At 46.2% G+C, this 13,168-nt stretch overlaps 1 protein-coding gene across 1 annotated transcript in view; it reads right to left on the bottom strand.

Annotated features, from left to right (window-relative positions):
* The window catches only part of LOC130367660 (phospholipid phosphatase 3-like), a 35,861-nt gene extending 27,305 nt beyond the window's left edge, over positions 1-8,556 (bottom strand). Inside the window, exon 1 of the mRNA XM_056570223.1 lies at positions 8,347-8,556. Coding sequence (XP_056426198.1) covers positions 8,347-8,506 — 160 coding nt within the window. The 5' untranslated portion in view covers positions 8,507-8,556. The remainder of the gene's footprint in view (positions 1-8,346) is intronic.
* Between the last annotated feature and the right edge of the window lie 4,612 nt (positions 8,557-13,168).

The raw sequence follows: 13,168 nt of genomic DNA, 5'->3' as shown, positions 1-13,168 counted from the left end.
CTAGCAACGGCTCAACCTCTCTGACTGCTGAAGATAGGCGCGGTACAAGGGAGTAGGCAGAAGCAAGGTCGGACGTAGCAGAAGGTCGGGGCAGGCAGCAAGGATCGTAGTCAGGGGCAACGGCAGGAGGTCTGGAACACAGGCTAGGAACACACAAGGAAACGCTTTCACTGGCACAATGGCAACAAGATCCGGCGAGGGAGTGCAGGGGAAGTGAGGTATACATAGGGAGTGCACAGGTGAACACACTGATTAGAACCACTTGCGCCAATCAGCGGCGCAGTGGCCCTTTAAATCGCAGAGACCCGGCGCGCGCGCGCCCTAGGGAGCGGGGCCGCGCGCGCCGGGACAGGACCGACGGAGAGCGAGTCAGGTACGGGAGCCGGGGTGCGCATCGCGAGCGGGCGCCACCCGCATCGCGAATCGCAACCCGGCTGGAGGCGGTATCGCAGCGCACCGGGTCAGTGGATCTGACCGGAGCGCTGCAGTAGCGAGAGTGTAGCGAGCGCTCCGGGGAGGAGCGGGGACCCGGAGCGCTCGGCGTAACAACTATACATTCAGTGTTATATACTTAGTGATCCTCACCCTATCAGCAATATAGATACAGTGCGATACAATGTCACACACGTAAAACCAATAACAACCAGAGGAAGCAATTGATTAGAATACAGTAGCTGTACATGTAGACGTGTGTCGCAGCGTGCACGGGCCTCTTGGCGTTCCGGGAGCTCGGTCCGTGAAAGCCCTTCCCCTTTTCATTACTCCAATCAGCATAGGAGAAACCTGGTCACATGTGGTGCGCGTCAATGTCCAATCTCGCGCATGCACTTAAATGTACAGAATGCAAACTCAGCCATTATAGCTATGGGCATCAGCGGTCGCCAAACCTATGATAAGTTAGCGCATGCGCAAGAGTGTACGGGGATCCCTCAACCTACAGTAGTTTCACCATATAATGGTCTTTTCCTGTCCTCTACATAGACAGTGATTACAGCTCCCAGCAGATCTTTATTACTTTTATATGTAAGGATTTGCTTTATCTATATTAGTTATCTACTTATTTTTCTTTAATCCTCACTTTTTCCTATTTTTGGATCACATTTTGGTTCAGAACCAATTACCAGGTTTCCATAGAGTTCTGGTCTCAACATACAATGGTCGTCCTGGAACTGATTAATATTGTAACTTGAAGAACCATTGTATACAGGGGAGATACTCCATCGTAACATCGGCATCAGAGGACACCGGACATATTGCTGATAAATGGACAAAATATGTGTATACGCACTTCCTATATGAAATATAAGGTGCTTTATTGACGACATTTCAATAGCATCATTCCATCTTTATCAATCACGCCTCATGAAGATAGTGTGATGCCATCAAAATGTCATATATTCATGGGTCAATAAAGCACCTTATACTTTGCACCTTATCCTGTGAGTGCTGCTGGACCTTATCTGTCTTGGATCTGTATATAGTCTGTGACTGGGACTGTTACCCCACTGGCACCCCGCATCTTGTTCACTGGATTTGGTTGTGCTGCCTTCTACACGTGGCATTAGATAGATAAATAGATAGATAGATAGATAGATAGAGATATGAGATAGATAGATAGATAGATAGATAGATAGAGATATGAGATAGATAGATAGATAGATAGATATGAGATAGATAGATATGAGATAGATATGAGATAGATAGATATGAGATAGATATGAGATAGATAGATAGATGTCACGATGCCGGCTGGCAGGTAGTGGATCCTCTGTGCCAGAGAGGGATTGGCGAGGACCGCGCTAGTGGACCGGTTCTAAGTCACTACTGGTTTTCACCAGAGCCCGCCGCAAAGCGGGATGGTCTTGCTGCAGCGGTAGTGACCAGGTCGTATCCACTAGCAACGGCTCATCTCTCTGACTGCTGATGATGGGCGAGGTACAAGGGAGTAGACAGAAGCAAGGTCGGACGTAGCAGAAGGTCGGGGGCAGGCGGCAAGGTTCGTAGTCAGGGTGGATAGCAGAAGTACTGGTACACAGGCTTTAGACACACAAAACGCTTTCACTAGGCACAAGGGCAACAAGATCCGGCCAGGAAGTGCATGGGAGGAGGTCAGATAAAGGCAGGGAGCAGATGGAAGCCAATCAAGCTAATTGGGCCAGGCACCAATCATTGGTGCACTGGCCCTTTAAGTCTCAGGGAGCTGGCGCGGGCGCGCCCTAGAGAGCGGAGCCGCGCGCGCCAGCACATGACAGCAGGGGACGGGAACGGGTAAGTGACCTGGGATGCGATTCGCGAGCGGGCGCGTCCCGCTGTGCGAATCGCATCCCCAACGGCCATGACAGTGCAGCGCTCCCGGTCAGCGGGACTGACCGGGGAGCTGCAGGGAGAAAGACGCCGTGAGCGCTCCGGGGAGGAGCGGGGACCCGGAGCGCTAGGCGTAACAGTACCCCCCCCTTAGGTCTCCCCTTTTTTTTGTCCGGTGACTGCCTCCCCTGGGATGAGGACACCGGGAAGGAATGGATGGTTTCCTCAATGGCAGGCAGTACAGCAGGAGTGGGAATGGGGAGGGAGGGCAGAGGGCGAGGCCTGGCACGGGGCAGTGTGACACCAGGACGAGGGCCATGAGGAGGCACCGAGGCTTGCCTGAGTGGACTGGGAGGGGGGGAGAGGCATTTTCTGTGGCAGGCAGAGTCCCTAACGACCTTAGGGAGACCGGATACAGGAGGAACCACAGGGTCACGGCAGGGAGTACTGGGAACCGGTTTAAGGCAGTCCTTGGAACAAGAGGGACCCCAACTCTTGATCTCCCCAGTGGACCAGTCCAGGGTTGGGGAATGGTGTAGAAGCCAGGGTTGTCCAAGGAGAACTTCAGAAGTGCAATTGGGGAGGACCAAAAACTCAATTTTCTCATGATGAGGTCCGATGCACATTAGGAGGGGCTTCGTGCGGAAACGCACGGTGCAATCCAACCTGGCTCCGTTGACCGCGGAAATGTGGAGTGGCTTGACAAGACGGGTCACCGGGATGCGGAATTTATTCGCCAAGGACTCCCGAATAAAATTCCCAGAGGCACCAGAGTCCAGGCAGGCCACGGCTGAGAGGGAAGAGCTGGCTGAAGAAGAAATCCGTACAGGCACCGTGAGACGTGGAGAAGCAGACTCAGAGCCAAGAGACGCCACACCCACGAGAGCTGGGTGCGAGCGTACGTTTCCCAGGCGTGGAGGACGGATAGGGCAATCCACCAAGAAATGCTCGGTACTGGCACAGTACAGACAAAGATTCTCTTCCTTACGGCGATTCCTCTCTTCCAGGGTCAGGCGAGACCGATCCACTTGCATGGCCTCCTCGGCGGGAGGCCTAGGCGCAGATTGCAGTGGAGACTGTGGGAGAGGTGTCCAGAGATCTAAGTCTTTTTCCTGGCGGAGCTCTTGATGTCTCTCAGAAAAACGCATGTCAATGCGAGTGGCTAGATGAATGAGTTCATGCAGGTTAGCAGGAGTTTCTCGTGCGGCCAGAACATCTTTAATGTTGCTGGATAGGCCTTTTTTAAAGGTCGCGCAGAGGGCCTCATTATTCCAGGATAGTTCAGAAGCAAGAGTACGGAATTGTATGGCGTACTCGCCAACGGAAGAATTACCCTGGACCAGGTTCAGCAGGGCAGTCTCAGCAGAGGAGGCTCGGGCAGGTTCCTCAAAGACACTTCGAATTTCCGAGAAGAAGGAGTGTACAGAGGCAGTGACGGGGGCATTGCGGTCCCAGAGCGGTGTGGCCCATGACAGAGCTTTTCCAGACAGAAGGCTGACTACGAAAGCCACCTTAGACCTTTCAGTAGGAAACTGGTCCGACATCATCTCCATGTGCAGGGAACATTGCGAAAGAAAGCCACGGCAAAACTTAGAGTCCCCATTAAATTTGTCCGGCAAGGACAGGCGGAGGCTAGGAGTGGCCACTCGCTGCGGAAGGGGTGCAGGAGCTGGCGGAGGAGATGATTGCTGCTGAAGTTGCGACTGAAGTTGGTGCACAATGGTGGACATTTCCGACAGCTGGTGGGTTAGATGGGCGATCTGTCGGGATTGCTGAGCGACCACCGTGGTGATATCAGAGATATAAGGCAGAGGGACCTCAGCGGGATCCATGGCCGGATCTACTGTCACGATGCCGGCTGGCAGGTAGTGGATCCTCTGTGCCAGAGAGGGATTGGCGAGGACCGCGCTAGTGGACCGGTTCTAAGTCACTACTGGTTTTCACCAGAGCCCGCCGCAAAGCGGGATGGTCTTGCTGCGGCGGTAGTGACCAGGTCGTATCCACTAGCAACGGCTCACCTCTCTGACTGCTGATGATGGGCGAGGTACAAGGGAGTAGACAGAAGCAAGGTCGGACGTAGCAGAAGGTCGGGGGCAGGCGGCAAGGTTCGTAGTCAGGGTGGATAGCAGAAGTTCTGGTACACAGGCTTTAGACACACAAAACGCTTTCACTAGGCACAAGGGCAACAAGATCCGGCCAGGAAGTGCATGGGAGGAGGTCAGATAAAGGCAGGGAGCAGATGGAAGCCAATCAAGCTAATTGGGCCAGGCACCAATCATTGGTGCACTGGCCCTTTAAGTCTCAGGGAGCTGGCGCGCGCGCGCCCTAGAGAGCGGAGCCGCGCGCGCCAGCACATGACAGCAGGGGACGGGAACGGGTAAGTGACCTGGGATGCGATTCGCGAGCGGGCGCGTCCCGCTGTGCGAATCGCATCCCCAACGGCCATGACAGTGCAGCGCTCCCGGTCAGCGGGACTGACCGGGGAGCTGCAGGGAGAAAGACGCCGTGAGCGCTCCGGGGAGGAGCGGGGACCCGGAGCGCTAGGCGTAACAATAGATAGATAGATAGATAGATAGATATGAGATAGATAGATAGATAGATAGATAGATATGAGATAGATAGATAGATAGATAAAGATATGAGATAGATATGAGATAGATAGATATAGATATGAGATAGATAGATAGATAGATAGATAGATATGAGATAGATAGATATGAGATAGATATGAGATAGATAGATATAAATATGAGACAGATAGATATGAGATAGATAGATATAGATATGAGATAGATAGATAGATAGATATAGATATGAGACAGATAGATATAGATATGAGATAGATAGATATAGATATGAGACAAATAGATATGAGATAGATAGATATAGATATGAGACAGATAGATATAGATATGAGAGAGAGAGATAGATATGATATATATGAGATATATAGATATGAGATAGATAGATAGATAGATAGATATAGATATGAGATAGATAGATATGAGACAGATAGACATAGATATGAGATAGATAGATATAGATATGAGATAGATAGATATAGATATGAGACAAATAGATATGAGATAGATAGATATAGATATGAGACAGATAGATATAGATATGAGAGAGATAGATAGATATGATATATATGAGATATATAGATATGAGATAGATAGATAGATAAATAGATATGAGATAGATATGAGATAGATAGATAGATATGAGATAGATAGATATGAGATAGATAGATAGATAGATAGATAGATAGATATGAGATAGATAGATAGATAGATAGATAGATAGATACAACCAAAGAATAAGTTGGCCAGCACTATTGATTCCAAACTATTGTAATAACCTGGCTTGCAGGTGCAGGCTGCTGGGCTAAATATACAGCAACAGGAGAATACAGCAGCACACACTGCTAGCACAAAGATATAGATGAAACATGAGTATATAGATAAAACCTGAGTATATAGATAGAACATGAAAAGCTATTTCATAGTTTCATATCTTCATTTATTGCACTAAAGCTGTATAGCTTTTCATGTTCTTTCTATATACTCAGGCTTTATCTATATACTCATGTTTCATCTATATCTTTGTGCTAGCAGGGTGCTGCTGTATTCTCCTGTTACTAGATAGATAGATAGATAGATAGATAGATAGATATGAGATAGATAGATATGAGATAGATAGATATGAGATAAATATGAGATATATAGATAGACATGAGATATATAGATATGAGATAGATAGATAGATATGAGATAGATAGATATGAGATAGATATGAGATAGATAGACATGAGATATATAGATATGAGATAGATAGATAGATAGATAGATAGATAGATATGAGATAGATAGATAGATATGAGATAGATAGATAGATAGATATGAGATAGCTAGATAGATAGATATGAGATAGATAGATATGAGATAGATAGATATGAGATAGATATGAGATAGATAGACATGAGATATATAGATATGAGATAGATAGATAGATAGATAGATATGAGATAGATAGATAGATATGAGATAGATAGATAGATATGAGATAGCTAGATAGATAGATATGAGATAGATAGATAGATATGAGATAGATAGATAGATAGATAATTCCAGGCTACAGATTTCCGTCACAATGATTCTACTTGAAGACACTTGAGTCCCACAACCTTTCACCCTGAAGTTCTCTCCAATAAAACCCTTTGTGCCATTTCCCGTCATTCCTTGTTTGCTCTGGGCTCCTCTGACAGCCTCGCTGACTGCTGAGATGTCGTCCTGTATTTACCATATATACAGGTTTATAGGAGGTGAACCTGCCATTTCATGGAACTACCATGTGCTATCTGTGGGACTGTGGTGCTATCCTAGTGTTAGAGAACACGTTCAGCACGACTACATCTGTAAGACATATATATTGGCTCCAATCAATGGTAATATAATTGGGGGGATACCATGACATAGCTGCCATAGATGCATTACATTATCGGCGCTGACTGAACTATCGGGGGTTGAGGTTTGTAACTGAGGTTAATGGAAACCACTATGTCGTCCCACCAGCGGCCTCTTCGGTTACTTTGAAGTTCTAATTTTAGGCCACAATTCTGAAGAGTAAGATTAATGGACCAAATACCCCTCACTCCACAATATCCAAAAATAGGACATCCATACTGTTGTATTATAGTCAATATGACGGTATATGGATGACTATGGGGAGATTTATCAACACCTGTCCAGAGGAAAAGTTGTCCAGTTGCCCATAGCAACCAATCAGATCGCTTCTTTCATTTTTAACAAGGCCTCTGCAAAATGAAAGAAGCGATCTGATTGGTTGCTATGGGTAACTGGGCAACTTTTCCTCTGGACAGGTGTTGATAAATCTCCCCCATGTCCCGTAGGTCCGTCCTATGGATGCCCCAGCTGGTGACATAAGGCTTTTGCAGAGGCCTTCTTAAAAATGAAAGTAGCGATCTGATTGGTTGCTATGGGCAACTGGGCAACTTTTCCTCTGGACAGGTTTTGATAAATCTCCCCCCGATGCCCATATCTACTAGGATCGGGCAGATAGACTGAACCGGCATAAGGAGAGGGGGTGCTTTCATATATCCGATTATGGTTTTCTGAGGTAATATGGGGGGGGGGGTCCTCTGTTCAGGGTCCTCATCTCTGACAAAGTGGAGAGGACCCCCCTGTATTACCTAAGTTACAAAGAGCGTCTCTCACTTTGGAGGACGTGTCCCACTGATGGAATGGATAAAGTGTAATACCTTTTTTTTCCTGCGGGGGTGCTGCAGGGAGAATCGAACACTTACTGACAGGTTTACTCAATAATTACACCTGATTTCTGGAGGTCGACGAAGGAAGAAGCTTATTGTCAATGGACCCTTCTAACAAGTGGGGATTGTCCAAAATGGAGACCCTCCTTTGAGGACCCATAGTTCCCAAATAACAAGTAATGACAGATGGTATGAAGAATGTTATAATAATAATATATCCTGGTGAGCTGGGGCCACAATTCAACTCTACAATCTATGATTCGTCCTATCCCACATACCAGTGGTCTCCAACTGTGGCCCTCCAGATGTTGCAAAACTTCAACTCCCAGCATGCCCGGACAGCCAACGGCTGTCCGGGCATGCTGGGAGTTGAAGTTTTGCAACATCTGGAGGTCCACAGTTGGAGACCACTTCCATATACAGTGAAACCTCTCCGAAAAAAAATACCTCCACCTCTAGACCAAATATCATGTGACGGGTTTTTCAGTCCACCATACATTATTCTACAAAGCCCACCCGGTAGAAGACCATTTTTGTAATTTTTGTAAAACTCTACCTGTTCTCACCTACCTCCTGTTACCTACAGAATCGATAAAAAATCATAATATCAAAATATTGATTAAAAAAATTAATAAATAAAATATGACGTGAGTAAATTCATAAGAAATACAATTTTTTAAAAATATTTGCCACCATAAAAGACAGGTGGCTTGTCTGTAGACTGGCACCTGTAAAGAGGGGCACATACTTACCCACACACAGGCACAGAAAGTCCAGGAAAACCAGTGATCTTCGAGATCCTTTGCTGACTTTGGTTTTGGGTTCCCGGTGGACACAGTGGCCCCCGACTGTCACCTTGAGGACTCTGGGGTCAGGACACCAGTCGGGTGCTCCTCCAGGGGTTAGGTGCATGGTGCCGGTTTGGTAATGGATGTGTCGCTTCCTCTAACCAGAGAGGCTTCTGAAGCTTGTCAGTAGAGAACAGAGACAGTTAAGAGAGTGAGAGGAAGAGAAGGAGGGGCCGGGAGGGGTGTATGGGGGGGGGGGGGGGTGAGACAGACATTGGAAGGAAAGAGAGGAAGAGCGATAACTGTTTAGGAAAAGAGAATAATGTAGCTGTAATCTGAGCCCGGAGTGGTCCCCACCCTGCAATCCATCTCTACGGGACCCTGCAATCTATAAGTGTCCATATGTTCTTGGTATTGGACTTGAATTTAAGAATAGCTGGAGGAGCAAAGTGTCAACGGGCGGGTACGGGAACGAGAGAGTCTTTTTCACAGCTCTGCTCTTAGTGTTTGCACAGTGATAGTTTCACGACATTATTACAATTATTAGAATTTGAACCCTGGTGGCCATATAAAGAGGTCTTCTCCAGCAGGTGGTGATAGTGGTAGCCACATAGGTGAAGGACAACTGAATTTGTTAAGTAATCTTTCGACACTGCAAAAATCTGTGGTGGTCCCGTCCATGCGTGACCATAGGGCACCAGCCATTCTGTATTATATTAATGCCAGCACTGGTTTTCCAGGACACCACAAAGACCCAGAATGACCCCATAGTGTTCCTCAACCTGTGGGTCTCCAGCTTCTAAAAAAGTACAACTCTTTATCATGATAAGAGTTGCTGCCATCTCTGGAGAGGTGAAGCTGCCATCTATAGAAGAGAGTTGATACCGGGGGGGGGGGGGGGGGGGGGAGATAAGAGAGGACACACCTATGAGGTACAGGGGGGGTAGTTGGTAAGGGTGATACTCTAGAAGTGGAGACAAAAGTGTTGACACCATGTGTGACCATAGGACACTGGTTCTCTAGGACACATCGAAGACCCATAATTACTCCATAGTGTTTCTCATAGTGAGACCTCAACCCAGAATCCAGCCTTTAAAAAAGTACAAGTCTTATCATGCCCTTGCATGATGAGAGTTGCTGCCATGTATAGAAGAGAGATGATACCAGGGAGGTGGAGATAAGAAAGGACACACCTATGAGGAACAGGGGGAAAAGGTAAAACATGGGAGTTGGTAAGGGTGATGCTCGAGAAGTGGAGACAAAGAGTTGACACCATGTGTGACCATAGGGCACGAGCCATTTGGTCAGTGCCACCGCTGGTTCTCCAGGACACCACAACAACCCAGAATTACCCCTAAGTGTTCCTCAACCTGTGGCACTTCAGCTTCTGAAACAGTACAACTCTCATCATACTCTCACAGTCGAGGGCTGTCAGGGCATGATATTGGTTGTGGTTGTGTGACAGCTGGAGACTCACAGGTTGGAATAAACCTTAAAAAAAGAAATGTCTGGATAATGTAATAGACCTGTAGGCAGGGCCGGCCTTTGGTTAGATAGTGCCCCATGTGTATAATTCACAAATTAAACTATAAACTATTACTATATGACAGAACATTGTGCTATGACATAATACTGTCATATATATTCTTTACTACAATCATAGACTGTCAAGATTTTCCTGTATATAGTAAAATTACCTTATAAAGGCTGAATATCGCCAGACAGTGCTCACTTAATGCCATTGTACAGGAATCCGATAACCAGCATTAGCACTATGTCTGAATAAAAAATTCTGCCATACAGTGCTAAAAAGTTACATACATTGTTTTAATATCACGATGCATTGCTAAAACAATAACGACATACAGCAGCCAAATTACAGCACTCTTGTAATGTTTGAATAAATCCTGTCACTGAGTGCCAAAAAAATAGTACCATACATAGTCCAAACAATAACAACATACAGAAGTCTAATAAATGCTATGCATGACTAAAAAAAAAATCCTTGATGACCCAAGGGTAAAGTGCAATATCCCTGGTGGGCTAGGGTGTTTAGAGGTTATTATCCTTGGTGGGCTAGGGTGTTTAGAGGTTATTATCTCTGATGGTTTAAGATATTTTAGGTTTACTGTCCCTGGTGGTCTAGGGTGTTTAGAGAATATTATCCCTGGTGGGCTAGTGTATTTGGAGGGTATTATCCCTGGGTGTATGAGATGTAGATTTACTGTCCCTAGTGGTCTAGGGGGTTTAGAGGTTATTAGCCTTGGTGGGTTAGGATATTTAGAGGTTATGATCTAAGGTGTTTCGGAGGCTATTGTCCCTGGTGGATTGGGTGTTTTAAGTTTACTATCCCTGATCTAGGTTATTTTAGAGGTTTTGACTCCTGATGGTTTGGTGTCTTTTAGATGGTATTATCCCTGGTGGTTTGTGGTGGTCTAGGGTGTCAAAGTAGTCAATATTATTGAAGGTCTATAATGTTTAGGAGGGCTCTACGTGATAGGTAAACTAGCTTTCATGTACAAGGAGCCCAAGACTGGTACAAGGGACATAAACTGATAACTAGTGATGGGCAAATCTCTAAGACTGGCACTATAAAAATAGTTCACTATGATGATGATACATAATGATACTCTCTCTGCATCCCCCCCCCTACTAGTCACCAGCAGTCTCTCCAATCTATAGATGGCAAGTGGTGCCGTATCCCTTCTTTACCCAGGCTGTACAGTGTATGGACCATCAGTAGATCTTACCTACTGAGCTGTCTCTCCCCTATATGATGTCTTCTCTCTCTGGGTTTATAGTGCAGGAGACTTCAGCCAGAGCTGCTGATCCTACAAATAATATACTGGGGAGGAGAAGGGAGAAGAGGAAGCTGTAATCTATAGAAGAGAAATGATACCAGGGGGTGGAGATAAGAGAGGACACACCTATGAGGAACAGGGGGAGGAGGTGAAACCTGGGGGGGGTGAGGCTGATACTCCAGAAGAGGAGACAAAAGAGGTGACGCCTACAGGAGGGGGAGGTGTGAAGTGAAAACCTGGGAGGTGATACCTGGGAGGTGGAGATAAAGGAGGAAAAACCAAATAGAAAGAGGGGGCAGAGATGATTCCTAGGAGGTGGAGATAGAAGAGGTGACATCTAGAAGTGAAGGGGGAGGGTGATAGTTGGGGGGTGAAAATAAGGTGACATCTAGGAGGAAGAGGGGAATGGCCATACCTTGGCGATGAGGAATGTGGTAAACCCCATGGAAGGAAAGAGATATTACCTTGAAGGGGCAGTGAAAGTGGCGACCCCTCATATGGGGAGAGGATTGAGATGATATCTGACAAGTAAAAAAAGAGGGTGATACTAAGGACGAGAAGCAGGAAGAGGTGATAACTGGCTGTCCGGGCATGCTGGTAGTTGTAGTTTTGCATCAGCTGGAGGCACAATGATTGGAAACACTAGTTTAGAGTTTGTGGAATAAGGTGTTTCAGAGGTTATTATCCCTGGTGGTTTAAGATGTTTTAGGTTTACTATTCCTGGTGGTCTAGAGGGTTTAGAAATTATTAGCCCTCGTAGGCTGGGGTTGTTTAGAGGTTATGGTCTAAGGTGTTTTGGGGGTTATTATTCTTGGTGAATTGGAGTGTTTATGTTTACTATCCCTGGTGGTCTAGGGTGTCTTAGAGGTTATTATCCCTGATGGTTTGGAGGCCTTTAAATGTTATTATCCCTGTTGGTTTAATGTTAAAGTAGTCAATATTTTTGACTATCATTGAAGGTTTATGATGTTTAGGAGGCCTCTACTGGATTGATAAACTAAGGAATGTAGTGTTTATGTGTAAGGGCCTCAAGATCAGGGGCATAAGCAGGTAACTAGTGATGTGCATATCCCTAAGACAGGCACTATAATGATAGGTCATAGGGTTGCACCATATGGGAAAAATGTGCGATTGCGATTTTGGGCCTAAATATTGTGATTGCGATATAATAAAAAAAAATGGTGAAATCCCCCCCCCCTCAATCGCCTTCATTTCACATCTACCTACCCATTTTATGCCCACCGCCTATTTCACATTCTCCCCCCTTGTCACATTCCCCTCCTTGTCACATTTCCCCCCCCTTGTCACATTTCCCCCCCCCTTTGTCACATCCCCCCCCCCCCCTTCTGTCACATTCCCCCCTTCTGTTTCACAATGTGAAACTACTACTCCCAGCATGCCCGGACAGCCTTTGCCAGTCCGGGCATGCTAAGAGTTGTAGTTTTGCAACAGCTGGAGGCCCCCTGGTTGGGAAACACTGACTTTTAGTATTTAAATTAGTTTTTACCTGCTCTGGCCGTCCTCCGCCACGGGAGCCATCCCGAGCAGATAATCGCATGTTTTCCTTGGGGTCCGTATCGCCATATCGCAAAAAGCAAAAATCGCGATTCGATTGCTTTTGCGATATATCGTGCATCCCTAATAGGTCATCATTATGATGATACACAAAAATAATGTTGTGTAGAATTCACTATGGCATCCTGCTTATATAACTCAGCAATAGTGTACACATATTGGTATCATTGCCCTTAAGGTACACCATTTCACTCCGGTAAAGGGAAGTACTCTGCTCTGAAATTGTCAGCTAGGTGGCTCCACATATTACTCTCTGCACTCCCCTTCTCTAGTCACCAGCAGTCTCTCCCATCTATGGATGGCAAGTGGTGCCGTATCCCTTCTTTACCCAGGCTGTACAGTGTATGGACCATCAGTAGATCTTACCTATTGAGCTGTCTCTCCCCTATATGATGTCTTCTCTTTCTGGG

Source organism: Hyla sarda, chromosome 4 (genome assembly GCF_029499605.1).
Source record: "Hyla sarda isolate aHylSar1 chromosome 4, aHylSar1.hap1, whole genome shotgun sequence".
In the NCBI taxonomy this organism is placed as follows: Eukaryota; Metazoa; Chordata; class Amphibia; order Anura; family Hylidae; genus Hyla; species Hyla sarda.
This window is presented reverse-complemented; position numbering and strand designations above follow the sequence as displayed.